This window comes from Rhinolophus sinicus, linkage group LG15, assembly GCF_036562045.2.
Source record: "Rhinolophus sinicus isolate RSC01 linkage group LG15, ASM3656204v1, whole genome shotgun sequence".
NCBI classification, from domain to species: domain Eukaryota; kingdom Metazoa; phylum Chordata; class Mammalia; order Chiroptera; family Rhinolophidae; genus Rhinolophus; species Rhinolophus sinicus.
Window position 1 is genome coordinate 39,506,777 of NC_133764.1, and position 23,988 is coordinate 39,530,764.

A 23,988-nucleotide genomic window follows, 5' to 3' on the forward strand; every position below is an offset into this window, starting at 1 on the left:
ATCAAGTGCATCCCTAGGAAGTGGAGTTGAGTAAGACCTCACCCCCCTGGGGGAACGCAGAAGCAGGGAAGGGAGAAGCACGCCTGGAAACGGTGACTCTGCCTGTTCTCTGCCTGCGAGTTGGAAGTCTTTGGGCTTGACAGAGGTGAGGTGGGGAGGAGGTGGGGCGCCCTTGTGTTTAACTCTGTTCTTAACCTGATCAGGCACCAATGAGAAAATACTAGAGAACATAACCGAGGATGGCAAGAATCTGATGGCCATTGCTGACTCTGTGTTCACAAATGTGACTGGCGACCTCCGAAGTGGAACAATTTTAGTGGAGCATCTGGAGCTGGTCGAGAATCATGTCAGGACATTTCTTGACATCTGGGAATTAAGTAAGTATCAGCTCGAGCTCTGGACTCGAGGCTACTGAGGATAAGAAACGTCTGACTGCGTGTGGATTTTCTAGACAGGTGGTCTGTGTCGTATCTGACAAGTGGCTCTTCTTACCGGGACGTTGCTCTGGGATGGTTTCTAATCCTCAGGAAAGAGATAAAATAAGGACAGAGTTGGAGTGCTTGCTCTGTTTTTATTCCATGCTGCTCAGCATGCAGACAGCCTCACTGAGGGGCTGCCGTGCACACAGCCTGAATGTGGACTGTAGTCAAAGGGGGATGGAAAAGATGGGTTGCCGTGGAAGAGGATATGCTTGTTGGTTCTATTGGGTTACTTTTTTTTTTTTTCTCCAGAGAGAAAAAATCTTTCACCCCAGGAGGAAAAAAACGATATGAAGAAAGTGCTGGAGTACAGACTGGAGGAACTAACATTTCTAAAGAAAGAGAAAAAATATGTTGACAGCCTCCTGAAGTTGTTTGAGGAGGTGAAACACCTGATAGAAGGTGCCATTCTTATGAATTATAATGAACAGAACTGAGGGGCCGCAAGGGGAGGAGGGTCAGAGAGAGAGAATCCGATAATGTGTCACCATAGCAGCGCTTTTTCTCGGAGAGGAAGGCTTTCTTTTGAATGTGTTTATTTTAGACACTGAGACCTGTGACCTTGTTCTTGGCATTTCCTCCCATGCCTCTAAATACCATGCTTCAATAGGTCCCTGGTTTTCCATATTTATCCATCATGGAAGACGAGGGGGAGAACTCTCCATTTTCCTAAACAGATGCCCTACACACATCACCTTTCCAGTCGCCCTTTACTCCAGTTATGTCTTCTTTTTCCGCAACTTGACCTTCCAACCTTTCCGTTGATTTTTTTCATTTCAGTTCTCACATTTGTTCAGTTTACAGCAACTCTTTCCTCTGTAGAACCCTTTTTCTGTGCTGTTCTGGTCTTATTCCTGGTCGCAGTATCTTACCTTCCTGAGATTGTTGATATTTTTGGTTTAGAGGTTTTCCTTTTCCTTACATAGTTTCCGATTTCCTCTGAGCCACTTTTATCTGTTGCTGTGTTTTCATATCTGCTTTTCACGTTGGAGACTTTCCTCATACATCTGGAGATTCTTGTTTTTATATGAAGAGAGGAGTCTAGCAAGCTGACCGGGATAACGGGGTGTGGCCTTTTAGTGGCCTGTGTCTTGAGGTCTTCTCTCTGGGGCGGCTCCGACCCCCAGTCCCTCGCCTGGAGGGTCCAAGCCAGGTTTCTGGGAGCCGAGAGAAAAGCAGGCTGGAAGGTTCTGCGCATCCAACCGGCACATCTTCTCCTGCTTTCACTACGGTCCTCCTTCCTCCTCTGCCCCTGTACCTTCTGCCTCCGTCTTTCTTACTCTTTCATTTTAATCGTACTCGTGTCTGACAATGCAGAGACCCTCCGTGTCACCTTCTCCAAAATGGAACCCCCTGCCGCCACCAGGAGGAGGAGGGGCGACCAGCCTCCCCTGTAGAATGGGGTGGGGGTGAAAACCAGCCTATTCAGCCACTTCTTAAACAGGGTCATCACCACCCCAAAGTCCAGCTAGCTGTGCAGCAGTGTCCGTGCTTCTGGGGGATTGTGTGATAGAGACGGGCCGGACTCCTGGCTCTCCCCGTGGCCGGCGAGGGCTCCACGTATTCCGGCCTCAGTCTTCCACGGGCTCATAGCTTTAATTTCTATTGCTGTGATCTCCTTTTGTACTCTTTCCTGCCTATGGGTTTATGACTTGAGAAAACGACTCCTATTCTGGCCTTGGTGCTGGGATGTAGGGATGGAGTCAAAGCAGGTCCGTGTCTTCAAACTGTCATCTTCACCAAGAAGTTACAATGTTTTCTTTGTTGTGAAAATTGATGAACAAGCTGGGGGGGGGGGGAGATGTCAGGATTCTTAGTGAGAAAAAAAATGCCAGCAAATATGTCCACTTGAGTTTCCTTAAGAGCAGTGAGGAGAGTAAATGCTGGGAAAATAAAATAAATTGGCACCGTGCCTGGGTTTTGACGCTGCCTTCTCTTTTGATTTCAAAGTGGATGTTGGAGAGATCACTGAAAGACATCTGGAAGACCTTGGCAGTAAAAAATTAAATGACGCTGTGACAATGAGGTTGTCACCCACCCTCTCAGACTTGACGTGGACGACACATTACAACCTGAGCCCCGAAGTCCAAGAAATGGCCAAAAACATGGACTTGCTAAAGGACAGCCACATCTTCCGGAGCTTCTGGACAGAAGCCGCAGGATCGCTGAGGAAACCAGAGGAGGAGGACGAGGGGGAGGGGGAGAGGGAGAGGCAAATTCTTGAGCTTCAAGATGCGTACGGATATCTGTATCTTCCTTGTTTCGACAAGTTCAGGAACCTGCATGAGAACCTGAAGTTAGGAGAGGTCACCTTTGCGGAAGTCGATTCCATCTTCAAAGTCTTTGAGAATAAATATGACTCCCTCACTGCCGACCTCCAGGTCATGTGTGCCCTGGATGCCAGGCACCCAAAGCATTGGATCGAGCTGCGAGTTAGGCAGATCCGGGAATACCATCTCCTGCATCAGGCCGTCCGCGCAGCTGAGGTCATCTTGTTGGTCAAAGAGAATTTGGGTCTGACCGGTGACTTCCATGTTCTCCACACTTTATTAAGATTTGTAAGTCATTCGCAAGGGACTCCTGGGGTGGGGCCTGGATTCCAGCTCAGACTCCCCGGGAGCCACGGGATCTCTAGCTTTTACAAGCTGGAGGAGGGCTCTTGCAGCTTCCTCCAGGTGTCTGTGTTTTCCTTAATGCCTGAATTTGCCCAGGGCTTGGTTTTCACCTCTGTTTATAATCGCATAGCTGCTCTGTGGCTGGTGAGTGTTTTCTTGGCTCAGCATGAGGGTGAAGAACTTAGGAAATGGCTATGAGCCTCTTTTTGTAGTTAGATGTTTACAAGAGTGAAGGACTTTGTTGGCTCCCCTCTCACGTCTCCTTGTGCCAACCAGGAGTGGTTGACGCTAAGTTATTTCTGTGCAAGTGAAGAAGTGAGTCTTCTACTTTCCGTTCTTTTTCATAAGCATTTCTGAGGGACACCGTGAGCTATATGATAACCTAGACAGGTGTGAGGATGACACAAGTGTATCACAAGATGTGGAATCATGCATACCTTGACCTCCAGGTGTGGGTTCTCGAGTGGGTCCCATTTCTTGGCCCTCATTTCTTTCCCTATGAAACAACAGGAAATCAGCAGAGTGTACCTGGCAGGGTTCGTGTGTGAGCTGCTTAGCAGGGTGGTGGGGAGTGGTGGGCAAGGCGGGGTTGGGGGGGACAGCAGCAGAGGTCATAGCATCCAGTTCTGGGACAGCAGCCTTGTGTGCCTGTCGTAGGTTTGGGTGGCCCAAACCCAAGGGGGGATGGTCAGCGTTTCTGCTCAGACTCGGGTTCCAGGGGACCAGGGCCAGCCCACAGTAGAGCCTTGTCTTGTAGACTGACAACTTTGAGAACTTTCATGATGAAAAACTGAACCAGATCAACGAGCAGCTTATCTGCGCCAGGAAGCTGCTCCAGGACATTGATGAGACCCGGTACCAGTGTCTGAGGGAGCTGTACCTGAGGAACGATTTCATCAGCTGGGTCCGGAAGGCCCTGGGAGGTACAGTCCATCATCGGGGTTGCGCGAGTCTGCAGTGTTCGGATGCACTCAGGGTACTTTCCCGAAGTTTCCAGGCAGCCCCCCCTTGCCTTCGTGCTGTGTAAAGGACGGACGTGCCATTCTTTAGGTCCGTGTGCGGTGTGTGTCGACTGTTGCGAGAGTCGCCATCAGGACAGTGTTTCTCATGCTCTAGTGGAAAAACTGTTTCCTTGGCTGCTGGTTCCCCCCCACTCTGAATGCTTGCTGTTAACAGCTGGGGATCATTTTTTTAAAAATCTCTCCCTCTCTGGCTTTTCCTCCTGTTGATTTTTCCTAGAGGCCAAGGCGGGCTCCAGCCCATGGAGAGATTTTATTACAACATTCTTGCTGGTGTCGTGCATTTCTTTCCCAACTGGGGTCTTGGCTGGCAGCATTTGTAGCCCTGTGACTTAGGTCCCTTTGGCAGAGTTAATTCGTAGAGGGGAGAAGGGAGGTGAGGAAGTCGGGAAGAAGGCAGGAGGAGAGCCGCGCTGGTGAGCCCCAGGAGTGGGCCAGGGCCTGCTCTGACCCCCGCTTATCCTGAGCCTCCCTGCCTTCAGCTGTGGGCTCTGGTCCACGTGGACGCACATCCTTCGGTCAGTATGTAGCCCAGAGAATTATGTCCGTTTTTTTATAGTAACTGTCAACATAGTACTGTTAACAAGTGAGGGCTCCCTGCCAGATAGGCATAGGATCCAACACGATGGCATCGGCATTGGAGAGAAGAAAGCTGTTATTGTGAGGACGACCGGCAAGGAGACAGAAGGCAGGGTTCAAACCTGTGTCCCGGATCCAGGGCTTGATTTAAAGGGGTTTCAGCACCAGGTCTTCCTGGACAGCGGACTTTTCACATCTGAAAGGGTCCCAGCACTCAGGTTTCCGTCATGTTCTGGTCCTGTGGTTCTGTGGGGGGAACAGTTAAGGGTTCATAAGAGTCCGTCGTGAGTGGTGTGTCCAAGGTTTGAACTTTGGTTCTGGGTCTTGTTAGGAACGGTATCGGACCAGTTTGAGCTGGTTCTGTGGTTGCAGTGGTAACTAGCTGAGCCTGTTTCTTTTTGTATAAGATGGTAAGGTTGTGTGGATTAAATGGAGGCAGGCTCACGAAAGCCTCGAGTGGTACCTGGACAGTGCTGCTGTACAGTAAGTTCAGGTATTGGTCCGCGGTGTTCAAATGATCTGCAAAAGGAAAGGTGCCTGGATGCTTACTGAAAGCAGAGAGTGGATAAAGCCCCTAAAAATCCACTAAATGTCCATTCATGGCTTCAGTAAGGGTCACTGGCCAAGGTTGAGTCTCACATCAACATGGAGGGGTCCCAGGCACGCCTGTCTCTCCTCTCCCCAAGGCACCAACGAGCTGACAGTGTTTGTGGACCTGGCCTCCATCTCTGCGGGGGAGAATGACATCGACGTGGACCGCGTGGCCTGCTTCCACGATGCTGTGCAGGGCTACACTTCTCTGCTGTACAAGCTGCACACGAGTGCAGGTTTCCCCGAGTTCATGAACCAGCTGAAAGAGCTGTGGAAGGCTCTGGAGAACGACCAGCACCTGCCCAGTAAACTGGTACGTCTGACTTCGGCTCCAAAGCCAATTCAGTCCAACAAAGCATTGCTTGGCAGCGCGAGGGGCACGGCTATGCCAGTTATCACACACCCATGTGGGAGGTTTCCATGCAGACGCTGGAAATGATGTTTAAAAACAATTTGTCTTCATCTGTGGAATTGCTTTCTCGATCTCGTATGTTAGAAAGTCGAATACAAAATTGCATGCAAATAAGAGTCATTTCTGCTACGGGAAACCCAAGAAAAACAGCCTGAAAGGAAAAATGCTGAAATGTTACCAGTGGTTTCCTCTGAATGGTGGTCATTGTTACTTAATTCTGTATACTTTTTGATATTTTCCACAATTGGGATCAATTAATTTTTTATCAGAAAAAAAGAAGTATTTCAGTTTAAGTGGACTGTCTTCATCGGGTTCGAGTAGACCCCTAGTCTGTAACTTGCCTGAGGAGGAGACATGTCGCCAGGTCGGCTGGACCTGCGTGAAGGTTTGGGGAGAGAAAGCGCAGTGGACTGAGCAGATGGGGCTTCATTTTCTCTGCAGGAAGCTCACATCCAAACAAAAGGCCTTTGTTGTAGTTTTTCCTTAATTTTCTGGTTGGACTTGGGGACCCCAAAGAACATTTAGAACAGAGGCTCCAGCCCTGTTATATCTGGCATTCCCCCCCCCCCGCCCCCCCCCACACACCTGGGGACGCAGCAGTACGGTGCCTTTGCACAGAGACCTGCCTGGCTTTGTGCCTGTCCACTCCATCCATGTGTCCACAAGTAGAAGCCGGTGCTCTCCGTGTGCTGCCAGGGCACCGGGCATGGGTGGGGACATGGGGAAACAGCAACACCGTGTCACAAGTGTCCCTAGATTGATGGCCAAAGCACACAGTGGTTGTTGGCAGCAGACGAGGAAGGCCTCCCCTGTGGGCTGAATGCAAACGTCCTGGAGAAGGGACGAGGCATTTGTTGCTGGAAGGTGGATATGGGAAGAGGACGGAAGGAAGAAAGATAGTAGGTAATTGCTGTTTTTCTCCTTCTGTTCCCAACAGCGTGACTCTGCCAGGAACTTGGAGTGGCTGAAAACGGTGAAGGAGAGTCACGGGTCCGTGGAGCTCTCGTCACTGTCTCTGGCCACAGCCATCAACAAAAGGGGTGTCTATGTGATCCAGGCACCCGTGGGCGGCCAGGTGAGACAACCCATATCCCGGGCACAGCTGGCGTGGCGCTGACAGGCCGCTGTAAATTGGGGAGGGGTTTCTCCCTCCAGAAAAATGACCGCTACACGTGCACTGTTCCCCAGATTTCACCAGACGCGGTTGTACGTTTAATCCTCCCCGAGAGCCACGGAGGCCACGAGGATGAGCGAAACTACTCCTTGGAGGAGCTGAAGGAGCTTTTGAACAAATTGATGCTCATGTCTGGCAAGAAGGACCACAACAGCGCCGAGGTGGAGGTGTTCTCGGAGGTGAGCGCTCTGTGGGCGGGGCTCCGGGGGCGGGGCTCCGTGGGTGGAGCCTCTCATCTGAACGGGTCAAGGACTCCTGGCTGAGCAGCCTGAGAAAAGTAAGAAGGGTCTGAGATTGCTCAGGATCGCCGTGCTCTGAAATCCGTGGAGCGCAGAGCTGCTGCGCCTGCAGGGTGCCCATCGTCCCAATCCACGACTGAAAGACACACCTGTGCTATGACAGCCCTTCGCTCAGTAGTTCCTTCTTGGGGTCCCTAGACTGAATTGCCAGTGAGCCCGCTCCCCTGGAGAGGAGACAAGCCAGTGGGTGGTTCTTGGAAAGAATTGGAAGTTGTCTGACTTTGTAAATCCCCAAGGATCCCAAACTATATCCCAAAGATATAAGTGGGTGTCCGTCACTGAAATAGAAAGTAGCTGTGTTGGTAAGGCGTATCGGTTTATGTCACAGTCTCTCCATTTTGTTACGGGTTTTTCCTTTGAGGTTCATGGGTGCATTTTGCACGGGAGCGTTTATCTTGCCTTCCTAAGGGAGAGATCATGTAAGTGAGGAAGGCTGGCCTCTGGGGTCTCTTCCCGGGGTCACATGGAGTCCCAGCCCTTCAGATTCTCCGTCTGTCTGTGTTCTCCTCTCTCTGATGCCTGCCTCCGGCTTCCGTTTGCAACAGGTGTTCTGCAATGTGCAGAGGCTCGTGCAGTCCTTCATCAACCTTCACTCTGCTGGCAACATGCTGTTCCGGACCTGGACAGCCAAGGTGTACTGCTCCCCACAGAACGGTGTCTCCATCCGCATGGACTTCGGCTTGGGGCTGCTGAGCCAGCTCACGGACAGCATGCCAGTGGCCCAGCTGCTGGAGGCCCTGTGCAGGCAGATGGAGGACTTCCTGGGCCAGTGGCAGGAGTTTGTGGCCGAGAAGCGTGCTCAGCACTTTTACCTCAACTACTACACGGCCGAGCAGCTGGTTTACCTGAGCTCGCAGCTCGGGAGCCAGCTGCCCAGTGACGGCGCCCTCACCATGCTGTCCTTCATCAAGCGGAACTGCACACTTCAGGACGTCTTGCAGGCCTGCAGGAGGCCCTTTGGCAGGGCCGCCGGGTACAAGGAGAGGACAGTGATGGAGGAGTTGCCACTGATGCTCTTCTGTGAGTCCAGCCTGGTGGACAAGCTGAAGGTCATCATGAAACAGTCCATGGCGTGCATGAGTGCTTTCCTGCCGCACTGCCTGGACCTGGATGCCCTCGGCCACTGTCTCGCTAACCTGGCCAGGGCAGCCGGACCTCCCGTGACACGGGAGCTTCCCAAAGGCCTGAAGGTCGGCCAGCCCAACCTCGTCCTCTGTGGCCCCTCAGAGGTGCTGCCGGCCGCCCTGGCCATCTACCTGCAGTCCGCGGCACAGCCCCTGCCTACCTACGACGAGGTGCTGCTGTGCACCCCGGGAACCACGTTCGAGGAGGTGGCTCTGCTCCTGCGCCGCTGCCTGACCCCGGGTTCCCAGGGCCACAGGCTCTACAGCCTATTGTATGCAGACCAGCTGAGCTACGAGGTGGCTTGCCGGGTGGAGGCGCTTTTCCGGAGCCTGTGCACGCAGCGCCACTGTGAGAAGTACCAGCTCGTCATGGTCTGTGACTGCGAGCGGGAGCACTGCTACCTGCCCTCGGCCTTCAGCCAGCACAAAGTCCCCTTCACGCCCCAGGCGCCCCTCGAGACCGTGCAGGCCTACCTGGCGCACCATTTCCAGGTCCCAAAGCAGACCCTGTCGGCCGCTTCCGTGTTCAGAGACCGGATGTGTGTTGGGATTGTGGCCTCGGCGAGAGCAGGCGTTGGTAATGATAGCTGCTGGGGGGATGGGTCTCACGTGTCCTGGGGCCACTGATGGCCCTTCCCTGTCCCACGAGGGTAGGGGGTGACTCACATGAAGCCCTTCTGCACATGGGGAATCTGAGTCTCAGGCAGGCATGGCTCATCTAAAATTGCAGAGCTGAGTGGGTTCCTGGAAGCCAACCCACCTTCCTGCTCTAAACAAGCTTCTCTCTCTCTCTTTTTTTTTTTTAACTCGTGGGCCGTTTCAGGGTTGCTGTGGGTCAGGACAGCAGGAGGAGGCATAGTTGCTCTGTCTTAAGAAGAGACAAATGCCTCTTGACCTCTCTCCAGTCCCCATGATTTCACAATACTGCCTTCTGTTGGGTCCCCCGCTTTGCCCTCCCGGCGAGTCGTGCCTCACTGTGTCGTACACTTTCCTTATACATAGATTGGGTCAATGGTCCCAGGGAATCAGCTGGGACACTGGAGAGTTCTTTAATCTCCCCCCCACCCTTCTTCCACTTCCCCGCCCCTCCCCATTCAAGCCGTTGTTTCTCAGCCTAGTTGTGTAGGACACAGCTCCCTGGCCCATGCTGGTATTATGAGCCTTGCGCTCCCCCTGGCTGACGGAGTCGGTCGCCGGTCATCCGTCGGCCACTCACAGAAGCGAACGGCAGCGCACTGGCCACTTACACTGGCTGCTGTCCACTCATGGCCACACACGGTAGCCTGCGGCAGCCCCTGGCAGCTCACGGCAGCCCAGATCCAGGGAGAGCCGTTGTTCACAATCTTAGCTGTAGAGGGTGCAGCTCACTGGCCCATGTGGGAACTGGCGACCATGACGTTAGGAGCACGGTGCTCCAACCACCTGAGCCACCGGGCCGGCCCGGGTTCTTTAATCTTGTGTTATGTTGCATTGGTTTCAAATTTTGCACAAAGAGAAGTGACTTGTACTAAATCTTCCTGGATTCTCCTGCTCTGGGTCCCTGGACCTGGCACCTAATTTCCATATTTTAACGTTGCAGGAAAGTCTCTGTATGTGAAGAGATTGCATGAAACTCTCCAAAGGAAGGTCACTGGGAAAAAAGTGCCTCTAAAAATTATTCGACTGATCGACCCTCAGGTGGATGAGAACCAAGTCCTGGCCTCCCTCCTGCCTTTCCTGGGCGCCATATATCAGGCAACACCCATGATATTTCACTTTGACGTGACTTCTTCGGTAAGTGCCTGTGGATTCCAGCTGAGTGGCCCCGTCAGGAAAGACACGACTTCCCCGTCCTGGCTGCTTGCTCCCCAGTCTTAAGGATTTCTCCATGATGGATTGATATTCGGTCTTCGTATCAAAGAACAGAATAAGAAGTTCTGTGGGGTTGGGAGAGCCAGTCGTCTTTGGTATATTTATGAGCCCATGTAATTCTGTCTTTAGGTGAAGACTGGAGTTGGGGTGTTTCTTTTCAAGCTCCTCATTCTACAGTACTTAATGGATGTAAACGGGAAGATGTGGCTTCGGAACCCACGCCATTTATATGTCATTGAAATCCTGCAAAGGGATTCACCACTGCCTAAGAGGGCTTCAAAACAAGTGCGTATCACAGGGCACCTTCCCTTCACTGGGGCTGGAGTTTTGGACACAGTTTTGTGATTTCCCCCACTTTTGCCCTAGCGAAGCAGTTGAGTGCAGGGTTAGTCAAGGAAAATCAATCTTTAAACTTCTTTTATTAAATGTCTGGAATAAGAATACTCTTTTGTTAATTAGCAGCATCTTAAATTGGTTTTATTTGATTCCTGACTGATGCAGCGTGTCTGGGTTAAGTGCCAGCTGTGTGGTGAAGGCAGCAAATTTATCTGCTGAGAGAAGCACTGCCTTTCTTAATGCCAGCTGGGGTGGGAGGGAGACTTTCATCATATACATTTAGATTGAGGGCTTGTGTAGAAAAGGACGTCCTCGTTGGGAACACAGGCCCCGCAGTACCCAACTGTGCAAACGTTAACAATCTATGCCGAAAGGATTCTACAAAAATCGCTTTAAGAGAAGTGTTTTTTTTTCTCACAGCGGCCTGTCCAGTATAGACAGGGAAGGTTAAAATGCAAAAGCATGTTTTAGGAAATTCAGCTGTAACCATTTTATTCATCTCTCCCCGTTCCAGAGGACACGTGCCCCCCAGTTCAGCTTTCTTGACATCTTCCCAAAAGTCACCTGCAGGCCTCCGAAGGAAGTGATGGACATGCTGCTGAACCCTCAGGAGAACTGCAGAGAGCCAGGAATGGATGCGAGAGAGTTCTGCAGTGAGACTTTCCAAAGACCTTTCCAGTATTTAAAACGGTTCTTTGCGAGACAGGACCTGGACACGTTCCAGTACCAAGGCCAGGTGGAAGGCACCCCCGGGGAATGCCTGCAGCACCTTCTGATTTACTGTGGGGTGATAAACCCGTCCTGGTCCGAGCTCTGGAACTTCGCTCAGTTCCTGAACTATCAGCTCCGAGACTGTGAGGCCTCTCTCTTCTGCAACCCGCGGATCGTGGGAGATACACTGAGGGGCTTCAAGAACTTTGTGGTGACCTTCATGATCCTCATGGCGAGAGACTTTGCCACGCCGACTCTTCACACGTCCGATCAAAGCCCCGGGAAGCACTTGGTCACCATGGACGGAGTCAAGGAGGAAGACCTCGCCCCTTTCTCCCTCCGGAAGCGGTGGGAGTCAGAGCCCCATCCATATGTGTTCTTCAACGACGACCACACGTCCATGACATTCATTGGTTTCCACTTGCAGCCCAATGAGAATGGCAGCGTCGACGCCATCGATCACTCGAGTCGGCAGGTGATCAAGAGGGACGTCATGACGATGGAGCTGTACCAGGGGCTGGTGCTTCAGAGAGTACCCTTCAACATCGACTTCGATCAGCTGCCCAGACATGAGAAACTGGAACGACTCTGCCTGACGCTAGGGGTCCAGTGGCCCATTGACCCGGATGAGACCTATGAGCTGACGACGGACAATATACTTAAGATCCTTGCCATCGAGATGCGTTTCCGGTGCGGGATCCCTGTTATCATCATGGGGGAAACAGGCTGTGGGAAAACCAGACTCATTAAGTTCCTGAGTGACCTCCGGCGTAGCGGGGCTAACGCTGAAACCATGAGGTTGGTCAAGGTCCACGGGGGCACGACGGCAGACACCATCTACTCCAAAGTCAGGGAAGCAGAAGCTCTCGCCATCTCGAACAAGAATGAATGTCATTTGGACACGGTCTTGTTCTTTGATGAGGCCAACACAACGGAAGCCATAAGCTGTATCAAAGAAGTCTTGTGTGATCGCACGGTGGGCGGCGAGCGGCTGGCTGAGGACTCCGGCTTGCACATCATAGCAGCCTGCAACCCTTACCGGAAGCACTCCGAGCAGATGATCTCGCGGCTGGAGGCGGCTGGCCTGGGCTACAGGGTGAGTGCGGAGGACACAGCAGACAGGCTGGGCTCTATCCCCCTGAGGCAGCTGGTGTACCGGGTGCACGCCCTTCCGCCGAGCCTGATTCCACTGGTGTGGGACTTCGGGCAGCTGAACGACGCGGCAGAAAAGCTCTACATCGGGCAGATTGTCCAAAGACTGGTGGACACCAGCAGCATAGACCCACACGAGACGTGCATGATCAGTGAAGTGCTTTCTGCCTCTCAGGGTTTCATGAGGAAAACAGAAAACGAGTGCAGCTTTGTCAGCCTCCGGGACGTGGAGCGCTGTGTGAAAGTCTTCAGGTGGTTTTATGACCACAGCGAGATGCTCTTGTCGAAGCTGCATTCCTTTCTGCACAAGTCCAGCACCAATAAGAACAACTTTGAGAGAGACCCTGTCCTCTGGTCGCTGGTGCTGGCCATTGGGGTGTGTTACCACGCCTCTTTAGAGAACCAGGAAGCGTATCGGAAAGCCATTTGCAGGTTCCTCCCGGAACCCTATAACAACAGCAAGGCGGTGCTGGATGAGATCACGCTAACGCAGGATCTGTTTCTGAGTGGTGTCCCTCTGAGGAAAACCATCGCCAGGAACTTGGCTTTGAAAGAGAACGTCTTCATGATGGTTATCTGCATTGAGCTGAAAATTCCGCTCTTCCTGGTGGGGAAGCCCGGTAGCTCCAAGTCTCTGGCCAAGACCATCGTGGCGGACGCCATGCAAGGCCAGGCTGCTCACTCGGACCTCTTCCGGACCTTGAAGCAGGTCCACCTGGTGTCCTTCCAATGCAGCCCGCACTCTACCCCGCAGGGCATCATAGGCACCTTCAAGCAGTGTGCCCGCTTCCAGCAGGGCAAGGACCTGCAGCAATACGTGTCTGTGGTCGTCTTGGATGAGGTCGGGCTGGCAGAGGACTCGCCTAAGATGCCCCTGAAGACCCTGCACCCGCTGCTGGAAGACGGGTGCATTGAGGACGACCCCGCCCCCCACAAGAAAGTGGGCTTCATTGGCATCTCCAATTGGGCCTTGGACCCTGCCAAGATGAACCGTGGCATCGCTGTGTCCCGCGGCAGCCCCAACAAGAAGGAGCTCGTGGACAGTGCCAGGGGCATCTGCTCTTCAGAGCCCCTCATCCTGGACAGAATCCAGGGCTACTTCAAGCCCTTCGCCAAAGCCTATGAAACGGTGTGTGAGAGCCAGGGCAAGGAGTTCTTCGGGCTGCGCGACTACTACAGCCTCATCAAGATGCTCCTCGCCACCGCAAAGGCTTCTAAGGAGAAGCCCTCCCCGCAGGACATCGCCCAGGCCATCCTCCGGAACTTCAGCGGCAAAGATGGCATCAATGCCCTGGACATTTTTGCGGCCAGCCTGCCCGAGGTGAGGCGGTCAGAGGAAGTCAGCACCATGCAGCTGATCCGGCAGAACGTGTTTGACGACCGTCGGAAGGGGCTGGCCAGGGAGCTGGATGACTCCGAATGCCGCTACCTCCTTGTGCTGACCAGGAACTATGTTGCCCTGCAGATCCTACAGAAGACGCTCTTCGGGGACGGCCAGCAGCCCGAGATCATTTTTGGGTCCAGCTTTCCCAGGGACCAAGAGTACACGCAGATCTGCAGAAACATCAACCGAGTGAAAATCTGCATGGAGACCGGCAAGATGGTGGTGCTGCTGAACCTGCAGAACCTGTATGAGAGCCTGTACGATGCCCTCAACCAGTACTACGTGTACCTGGGCGGCCAGAAGTATGTGGACCTCGGACTGGGCACCCATCGGGTCAAGTGTCGGGTTCATCCCGACTTCCGTCTGGTCGTCATCGAGGAGAAGGACGTTGTCTATAAGCACTTTCCCATCCCCCTCATTAACCGGTTGGAGAAGCACTATCTGGACATCAACACCGTCCTGGAGACGTGGCAGAAGAACATTGTGGAGGAGCTCAAGGTCTGGGTGCACAAGTTCATAGACATGAAAGCGGAGCAGTTTGCAGCCAGACACAAATACAGCCCTTGTGACACCTTCATCGGCTACCACGCGGACACCTGTGCATCGGTGGTACTGCAGGTCACTGAGCGCCTCAGCCCCGGGTGCCTGACTGACGACGTGTACCAGCGGGTCCTGAAGGAAGCCAAACGGACCCTGCTGGGCTGCGCCACGCCCGACGCTGTGGTCCGGCTGAGTGCGTCCTCGCTGAGCCTGTTCGAGGCACATTCGCTGTCCCAAGAATACTACGATCAGCAGCAGCACGACTCCTTCGCAGACTTCCTGCAGAATCACCTGCGCATGACGGGTCTGGAGTGCCGTGCCGTCTTCACAGAGGTGACCGTCTCCCGACACCCTTACCCTTAGCCTCTTGCACCCCAGAGTTCTTGATCCTGAGTGTCACCAAGTTAAGACTCTTCCCAAGTCAGTGGCAAGGAACCATAAAGGGATGTGCGTTGAAAGCTGGCCCTCGGCGGGTTGGGAAGTTTGGGTGGCAAGGTAGAGAGGGCCTTGCTTGAGCCATGGTGTGTTGGTGTGAGACAGCACTATTTGTGCAGGAAGCTGGGACGGGGTCGCTGATAAAGCTGAACGTTCCAGGCTGTGAGTGCCGAGAGAAGGGAGGCTTCATGGGGTACCTTGTCCACGGCCCCGAGGAGCTTGGGCTGTCCTGCACAGAGGGCAGTGGTGGAGGAATGTGTGTTGAGGTGTGTCCCCCTGCCTGGGAGATGGGGGATAAACTCTGCTAAGTCATAGGAAAGATAGACCAGTAGAGAGGCTGCTGTCAGCATTCAAAGCAGAGAAGGACGGATGGGTGAGCTGAGGAATGGGAAGCAGATGGGCAGAGTGAAAGACTGATTCCGTATAAGGGTTGTGGGAGATGGAAGAGCCCCCGGGTGTTCCTAGGATGGCAGGAGGTTCAGTCACACATAGCAGAGAATCCTGGGACGAGCAGCAGGTTTGGGGAGGCAGTGATAGATTGTATTTGGGAGAGGCCCTGGTGCCCCTCTGACACCCAAGTACACACGTCTTTCACGTAGTGGACACAGGAACTGGATACTCAGTGGTGAGGCCAGCCTGGAGGTGGGGCTCAGCAGCCATGAGATCAGCGTGCCCTTAAGGAGTATTTTGGTTGCACTATGCGGTGTGATCCAGGATGGAGGAGAATTGTCACCAGCCATAGGAAGGAAGGGTTGTCATCTAACTCCATCTGAAAGTATGACATGACATTGCAGGGGAAGAAACGGAATTTGTGCTGAGCCCTAAGGGATCCTCAGAATTTCCAGTAGGGACCAAAGCGGGAAGAGATTCTGGCATCTTAGAAGGGGATTCAGGGCATCCTAGGGAAAGGGTGTTTTCTCTCCAGTTAGTGCCTTCTGATAGTTCTGCCTCATTTTTAAAAACTCTGGGTTTGGAGTCTTTCCTGTCTGTGTGCCAGCTGCACAGTGCTTAGCCCACAGAAGGGCTTGCTAAGCATTGTCACGTTTCTGGGATGTAAACCTAGCGGACGTATGACCTTTCCCTGAATGCTAGCCAATGATTTGCGTTTCCTGACTTTGCAGATCACCACCTTCTCCAGACTGCTCACCAGTCACGACTGTGAGATGTTGGCCGTGGAAATCAAGGGTGAGGCCCCGAAACCCACAATCCTGTCACTGCAGCAGTTTGACACCGAGTACTCATTCCTCCGAGAAGTCCGGTAAGGTCCCCGGCCTCCCTTCCGCTCCCCTTCACCCTCATCCCCGACTGCGATTTCAATATGGCTCTCGTAACCACTGGCGTTGTCACCAGCATGGGTTAATAGGTGTCAAGGACATGTGACTCTGAAAAGGACCGTTGTAAAATTCTCCAATTGCCTTTCTTCGCTGTTACCTTCTGCATAAACATCCTCTGAAACCTGGTGCTGTGTCTCCTTAGGAAGCATTTACTGGGGTTTATTCCTTCTCCACTGGATGACTTACCTCCTGTGCAGGAGAACCCCCTCCTGAACCGTTTTTCTATGCAGCCCATATAGTTCCCATCACTCTGGGGGCCTGGATATCCCCTATTTTTTAAGACGGAGAACTCATCTTCGTAATTTCCTTTTCTTTTTCAGAAACTGCTTGACCAGCGCGGCCACATGTAAAATCCTCATTGTTCAAACAGATTTTGAAGATGACGTTTGTAGTGCTCAGCTCATTGCCTCCGCGAAGTATGTTCTTGTGATTTTTCCCAGAAATCACACAGGAAACCCAAAATTTATTTGGGCGCGCCAAAGGAATCTCTTCCCTGAAAACAGCATAGCATCATAATAAACACAGAAATGAAAATGCCCTTTTCATTCCCCTAAATGTGTGCTAGAGACTAAAGAAAAGAGAAGCAAAGAGAGGAAAAGCTAATAATACAAAAATGGTAGAATGTAAGACGTGTAGCTAATGGAATATTAGTAGGATACAAAAGACTGTCCTTGAAACGTGTTTGCGGACATGTTTTGGTAATTATTAGTTTTAAATGACACAATTTGAATTTATTGCAAGTTCAAGGGCAGTAACCGTATGTAAATGATTTCATTTGTATTTCGTGGACATTTCTCTAGTGTTTCTAGGGGGAATCTGATGCTTTCATAACCAACTGTGTTCCCTTACAACTTAAAGGAAGAGTGGTTTCTGGGCCTTTTAAAGCACTGGATGCCATAGTTCACGTCACGATTGTCGTTGGCCTCTGGTTGTGTGTTCACAGAACCCTGTGTCCTGAAATGGGAGGTTCCCTTAGGCTTGCGCTTAGTAGGACTAGGGCAGGCCCACCTAGGATCCCAAGTTAAGGTTTCTGATCAACAAGAAATGCCACTTCAAAGCAGAGGCAGACAGGAATGGGAAGAAAATAATCCCAGCAAGAGAGCATGTAGCATGCCCTCACTCTCACAGGAGAGGTCATTGTGAGGGTGTGACATTTATTTAAAACTACAAGAAGTGAGACCCTGAGATGGAACACAACAGCTCCTAGGATACCCTTCAGCCACTTCCCAACTTGGGCTTTATTTATTTGCTTGGTTTTTGCTTTGATTTGTTTCAGTTTTGCTTGTTTTAAAAATAGGTATTCTGCTATAAATGAAATCAACAAGATACAAGGAAATACGGACTGTATCTTCATCTATTTCATCACAAAACTGTCCCGGATGGAAAGCGGAACATCCTATGTGGGGTTCCATGGAGGTAGGACCAAACAGTTAATGAATGTGGTTGTTTAAATATCGTTCGAGTTATTTCTAATTTGATCCTAGGGTGTACCAGGCTAAAATTAGAATATGAATGCTAATCTCAGCGATACTTGTTTCAGATGCAGTTAGAAATTTCTACTTGATTATGGCAAAAAACACTGAGCTTCCGATTTGCTGCTCCAACATGCCGCATTTCCTTTAGAAAGTTGGGGATAAACACTCGAGTTTCCTCTGGGTCCTCACCTTTTATGATCAGATCACGCAGAGAAGACGTTCCCACCTAACACTGTTAGGAACACCTGATACTTTCTGCGTTTCAGGGTGGGGGGGGTGTTATATTTCATCAGTCTCTCCCTCTCTCGCTTTCTCCCACCCCCCCAATCCCTCTCCCTTTGCCCCCTCCCTCTCCCTCTCTCTCTTCTGAGGAATGGCTCACCGAATATTTATTATATAAGAAAATTGATATTCAAGAAATAGGCAAATGATGGTTTACTTTAATATAATTTCATAAATACTGGGAGGCAAACCTTACCAGCGCTCCTTTACTGATTATGACATAGCAAGCAGAATAACAGAAATGTAAAAGAGCCACAGGCCTTCTTTAGGTAGCCTGTATAAGTCTGTTATTTCAGTTCATAAAATGGCTTTTGATGGGACAGCTGCTGACACACGCGTCAGGTGGCTTCTACCCAAGCTATGGCAGCAGTCGCTCCCTCAGCGGCAGTGTGCTCACCGGGATGTGTGGTGTATCACTGCCTGTGACAGAAGACACAGGGGATGACGCTGGGTGGCATTGCTCCCCACAGGGCTGTGGCAATCTGTGCACATCGACGACCTCCGGAGATCCACAGTCATGGTTTCGGATGTGACGAAGCTGCAGAAGGTGACCATCAGCCAGCTGTTTCATCCAGATGACACACCTGAGTGTAAGCCTTGAGGAAAAGTCTTTGGGGACGCAGGATGGCAGGAGTGGCAGCCAGGCGGAGCCCGGTGCTGTGGGGACAGGGCCACCATGCTTTTGTGCATCACCTTTCAGTCCTCGCCCCTGCCCCTCAGCTGCGGCTCAGCACGTGTTTTCTGAGCTGATGGATGGCAACTCCCGGGGCACCCCACACTGCTCTCCACAGCCACGCAAACGGCAGTATGTCCACGTGAACAAGTGGCTCTGTGGGTGCATGGGGCTGTGGAAGTGAGTGCCTGTGGCACGTGTCAGGTGGTTCCTGCATCGGCCGTCAGAGCCCAGGGTGGACATAAGGGGTTGCGCTGGAGGATCCCCTGAGTGGGCGAATGGGAGGCTGAGCCGCGTGCCCTTGGCCTCTCCTTGGGGGCCCTACTGGAGCAAGAAGCCAGGGATGCCTGCTGGCCAGTGCCCGGCACACAGCTCATGGGTGGTGTTGCCAGCGTCCCGGTCCGTCTTCTCAGCAGTAACTTGATGGTGTTGCTTCTGTTGCAGCTGAGAGGAGACCTGGGGCCCTTGGCAGCCATGAGGAAGCAATGGAAACAGAGACTGGAGAACCTGGGGAAGCACCTGAGCAGGACATGGAAACGGAATGTTCCGAGGCGATGGAAAGCGAGGCCTCTGAGCTGCGGAGAAGCCATGTGAGTTCCAGCTCTTTCTAGTCCCTGGGCCTCCCAGGGTGCTGCTGGGCCACCTGGGGAGCTTCACCCCTGCCACCCGGAGCCCGGGGAGCAGACAGCCGCACAGGGCTTAGCCTGGCTCCTTTCCCCTCCACGCTGCGAGCGTGGACGAATTAGCAGGACAGGGCCTGACAGGCTTTTCCTGCTGCCTCCTGGTCAGCCTCGCTCTGTGCCTGGACCCCTGCCTGAGTCCCGAGCACGCAGTGGCTCTAAGAGGAATCGTGCCAGTGGACGGCGGTGCAGGCCCCGGCGGCAGCCTTGCCCGGGGGCGCCGCACGCGCCGCGAGGGGCCCGTCTGCCAGGCTGGGCTTCCCACGCGGGCGGGGCTGACCGGAAGCTGCCTGTCTCCCTGGACAGACGCGCATCCTGGACACCAGCAGCCTGCTGCGCAGCTGCGTGCAGAGTGCCGTGCGCATGCTCCGAGACCAGCACGAGCGGTGCCAGCGCAGCGTGCGGCGGGTGGAGCTTCTGCTCGGCCTCTTAACCGAGGAGGACGAGCGCGCAGGTAGGGGCCCCGTGGCCGGGCGCCTCCGCCCCGTCTGGAGCTTCGCCTTCTCGCTGGGCTGGGCGGCACGGGGCCGTGGCATCCCGGGAACTCACGTCCCCTCTGCTTTGTTGCAGCCGCTTTCTTACAAGTCGCCAAGGTGCGCCTCCACGACCTCTTAAAGAAGCAGGAAGACAGCTACCTGGTCAATATAAAGCAGTGGGTGGTGAGGGAGGCCTCCAACGCGGACGCTCTCCAGGAGGCAGGCACGTTCAGGTACCGTGAGGACCCTCCCGGAGGAGCTGCGGTGTGTGTGGCAGGGTGACAGGCCTCCCATGCACATGTCCCCTGCCCCACAAGGTCAGGGCGCCCAGATCTGTCTTTCTCTGAGCATTTCAAAGTGGCCTTTATTTTTCTCCCAAAAAAGTACAAGATGGTCTGGGTGGCGGTTCCGTGGGGGTTTGCCGACTCTTGTCTGCTTTTGTGTGTGATTAAAGTTTTTCATAATAACAACAACCACCCTTAAAAACTAGAATATCTGTTCTTCCAGGATGCAACGTTTGCCAGCGTGTCGCAAACCATAGAGACGGACGCTGTGTTAGGGCATTTGGCTCAGGAGGTGATACGCAGGCAGGGAAGAGAAAATGTCTTCCCGGGGCTCTGCTTCACTACAAAAATAAGACCCCCGAGAATTCCTTTGTAGCCAGTGGTCCTTTGTTTGTATAACAGTGACCCTTTTCTTTTGCCCTAGCCTTGTGGCCTGTGTGGCAGGGGAAGGAGGGGGTGCCCTGGATCCCAGGTGCGAGACTCTGCCCACCCTTCGTTGGCAGGGTCATCTTAGACCTTCCTCGCCGCTTTTGCTCCAGTCTCCTCATCTCTGAAGAAGTTTCTTGCACCCATAGGCCCCTTCCAGGTCCAGCCCCTTCGATGCCCATGGACCTGGCTTTGGGCGTCCGGCCCTTGTGCCGTTGGCGGGAGGGGTGGGAAGCAGCCAGAGTCGAATGGCCAGCAGGAGCTTATTACTGCGGTTTGGTGACTGCAGGGGCTTTTCTGCTTCTCTCTTTTTCTCTAACTATCCTTAATTTCTTTCCTGATGATACTTCCTGAGTAAGGAATTCTGTAAAATCAGATATGCCCTCAGTTACTCCTGTGGACTTTACTATTTAATTTTACATAAATACCTCTTTCACACCACTGCTTCAGTGACTCACCTTCCCATTTGCCAGGTATTCAGAGGGGTGTGGGTGTCCCACCTGTCACCACTCTGTGACTCACCGTAGCGCTGGGCCTGGCCCACCTCACCCCAGGTCAGGGGCGAGGTCTGAACAGCCTCTGAATCTAGCCATCAGAACTGCCCCCACCTGAGCTCTGGAGCTGGCCGGTCCCCGACCACAGGCTGTGGGGACGAACTGGTCACCATCCACGTGTTTTGGACCAAAGTCCCTTGCCCTCTCAGGATTCAACAGTCCAAATCGTGATAGTCTTTAGACTTGGGTTTTCAGAATTCTCTCTAGTTTCCTAGGTACTATATACTTAAAAAACTTGAATGTATGTTTTTTTCTGTTTAAAATACAGCCTGCATTTCTTCCCCAATATTAACTCCCTAGCAATAGATTTCATATGCTTTACCACAAGAGTTTTGAAGTGAATTATAGATGATTGTTGTGTATAAATGTAATTATAACAACAGTGTCGTGTAGTTAATATAAGCAACCAAATTTATATATGTAAGTACTCAGGTCTAGTGTCCAAAACCAGCAACCACAACAACTGACTTCGGGATAACCGTGTGCTTTCCCACTGTGGTCTCACCTGGAACTGGGGGTGCCTCTCTCCTGCGCTGCAGGAACACCCTCTGGAAGCGCGTCCAGGGCGCCGTGACCCCTCTGCTGGCGAGTTTGGTCTCTGTCATCGACAGAGACGGCAACCTGGAGCTGCTGACCATGCCGGACTCTCCACCCTGGGTCAGAGACCTGTGGATGTTTATTTTCCGTGACATGAAGCTTCTGAACATTCCTCTCGTGGAGAACACTGCAAGGTGAATAGAAGAGTTTCTTTTCGTGGGAAGGAAAAAACCCTCACGTAGCAGCACACGTAATGTGATCCCCCAAGTGTGTGTGACGGGGCGTGGGTGCTGAGTTTAGACTCACGTGGAAACTGGCTCTTTTTGCCGCCAAAGGGTTGTGACGTCACAATACAAAGGGGATTTCACTGACGCCCTGAGAATTCTTTGCTTCCTCCTTTGCTGTCCTCGTGTCTACGTTCTCCGAGCACAGCAGACTGACGCTGATGTGGTCTGTGTCGTCCTGGCCTCACCAGGGAAGCCACATCAGGACACCCTTGTGACTCATGTGCTTCCCTGCTGGGACCCGCTCCCTGTCCTGGACATTGCGATGGGCTCAGCTGGCCTCCCAAAAGCGTCCTATTTGGATTTCAGGGAGCTTCAATTCTGGGGTGTACGTTAATAAAGAATATGCATGTTAAGTGGAATTCTGAATCACTGGTAGACACACTTATTTAGAAGACAAGACACTGCTGGTCGTGAGAGACCCACTCTCCTAAGTTGTGTTCTGTCCACACAGGGCAAGGCTAGGTCCAGGCTCCCTAAACCTGCCTCCCTGCCGTGGTCTCTGTTTGTGTTGTCTGTAAAAAAGATTCCTTGATAACTGCAGCCCTGGGCTGTCACACGGACCAGTGGGCTGCCTTCGTAGCCTTTAGAGCGCCCCGTGCTTGTGGGTTGAGACGAACGGCCCTCAGTGGTGACCGCTGTCTTGCGTCTTGAGTGACTCCTCACTAATCATACTCTTTGTCCTCATTTGCGCGACTGCAGATCCAAAAGTGAGATGTCCTACATCCTGGTGCACCACCACATGGACCTGTCGGAGAACGTCTACAACACCGTCCCTTTCAGCTGGAGAATCAGGGACTACCTGGAAGAGCTCTGGGTCCAGGCTCAGTACATCACAAACGCTGAAGGTGAGCGCGTTCCGGCAGCAAGAGAACCCCATGCGCTGTGTGTGGTGGTCATTCCGATCCTGGAGCCCTTGGACCGCCGGGCCACCGGGACCTCGGACGTGTTCTCAGTTGGGCCTTTCTCAGTGACTGCCAGTGACGAGAGTAGAGGATCTTTGTCCAAGCTTACTGGCCGAGGTCCTTCTGGACCCCGTGGCACCTTGCTGTGCTGTCACATGCCCAGTCGTTTGGCCATCCGCGTTCCAGGACATCCATCCCATTGGGGAAAGTCATCTTTCATACGTGAAAGAATCTTTGCAAAGTTTACTTAGAAGACTGCCATAAAAAGATACAGGTCAGGACACTTGAACATGAACTTGTTTTTCTGTGTAAGCAGCATCCGCCCCATGTTCTGAGTAAATTCAAAGCAGTCTCTGTGCAGAGGAAAGCGTGTTTCTCTGTGTGAAAGCCAGACCCGAAGCCGCCCTGCTCTTCCTTCCATGATGGCATGTTGCCTGGGGCAGCACCCCATCCCCGGGAGGCTTGTCTTTCTGGATGGAACAGCACATGACCATGACCCTGAAGAGCACCCCAGGCTATGGCCCTGGGGCTCTGAAGCACATTGGCTTGACAGACATAAAACTCGGTCTCTGTCAGATCGTTTTGTCCCTCTGGGGCTAGCTATGTTGTTTGTGGCCGACATGTATCGTCACTTCTGCCTTTGGGTCTGCCATCCCCCTGGGACGATAAATAGCTAACATGCCTAGAAATGAGCGTGACTTCAGGACCGCGCCTCCCCATTGGCGTGAGCTGTGTTGGGCAGAACCTGGCCCTCTCACGGTCTGGCCCTCACTGCGAGAGGCTGAGGGTCTGGCTGTAAGGGAGGAGCCAGGACTGTGCCCTCACCCCCAGCCATTCTTGGGCCCCCCTGCAGGACTGTCAGGCAGGCTCGTGGGCATCTTCCAGCAGACTCCCCTGGGCAGGTTCCTTGCCGAGCTCGGTGTGGAGCAGCAGCGGGAGCTCCTGCAGTGTTACATGAAGGACTTCCTCGTCATGACCATGAAGGTGTCCTCTGGGATAGAGTTGGAGGTAAACACCGGCTGGGGCGGCATGGAGCTGGGCTGGATGCAAACACAGGGCTCTCTTCCACGTCAAGGCTGGGGCGGTGTCTTGGAGCAGAGCGTGGTCTTGGGGGGGCACTGGTGTGGGTCAGTGCTGCCCCCCCAGCCCCTGCCCCAGCCTGGCCTCCTAACACATGGAGCTTTTCATGAACATGACAAAGACCTCGGTTTTCCTATAACATGTTCTTTTCAAATGTTTAGTTTTTCTTGGAGAAAATTAGGTAAATATTTAACTGACCATTACATGGTCACGATAATAAAGGAAATTTCAATGGAAAGAATACTTCTACCTAAAGCTTCCAAACTTCAATACATAAAAAATGAAAGTGACAAATTT

The 23,988-nt window shown here is 52.7% G+C and overlaps 1 protein-coding gene across 5 annotated transcripts in view; it reads left to right on the forward strand.

The window, feature by feature from the left end:
* Window positions 1–23,988, forward strand: part of RNF213 (ring finger protein 213) — a 99,105-nt gene that overhangs the window by 42,972 nt on the left and 32,145 nt on the right. For all 5 annotated transcript variants that reach the window (XM_019735541.2, XM_019735542.2, XM_074319384.1 and 2 more), the window contains 21 exons: window positions 204–377; window positions 732–881; window positions 2,430–3,037; window positions 3,852–4,017; window positions 5,379–5,596; window positions 6,633–6,770; window positions 6,884–7,048; window positions 7,714–8,869; window positions 9,872–10,065; window positions 10,273–10,428; window positions 10,994–14,599; window positions 15,823–15,959; window positions 16,356–16,451; window positions 17,333–17,451; window positions 18,263–18,382; window positions 18,910–19,055; window positions 19,452–19,599; window positions 19,716–19,854; window positions 21,425–21,616; window positions 22,409–22,554; window positions 23,465–23,619. In XM_019735541.2, the coding sequence (XP_019591100.2) occupies window positions 204–377; window positions 732–881; window positions 2,430–3,037; window positions 3,852–4,017; window positions 5,379–5,596; window positions 6,633–6,770; window positions 6,884–7,048; window positions 7,714–8,869; window positions 9,872–10,065; window positions 10,273–10,428; window positions 10,994–14,599; window positions 15,823–15,959; window positions 16,356–16,451; window positions 17,333–17,451; window positions 18,263–18,382; window positions 18,910–19,055; window positions 19,452–19,599; window positions 19,716–19,854; window positions 21,425–21,616; window positions 22,409–22,554; window positions 23,465–23,619 (8,129 nt within the window). The remainder of the gene's footprint in view (window positions 1–203; window positions 378–731; window positions 882–2,429; window positions 3,038–3,851; window positions 4,018–5,378; window positions 5,597–6,632; window positions 6,771–6,883; window positions 7,049–7,713; window positions 8,870–9,871; window positions 10,066–10,272; window positions 10,429–10,993; window positions 14,600–15,822; window positions 15,960–16,355; window positions 16,452–17,332; window positions 17,452–18,262; window positions 18,383–18,909; window positions 19,056–19,451; window positions 19,600–19,715; window positions 19,855–21,424; window positions 21,617–22,408; window positions 22,555–23,464; window positions 23,620–23,988) is intronic.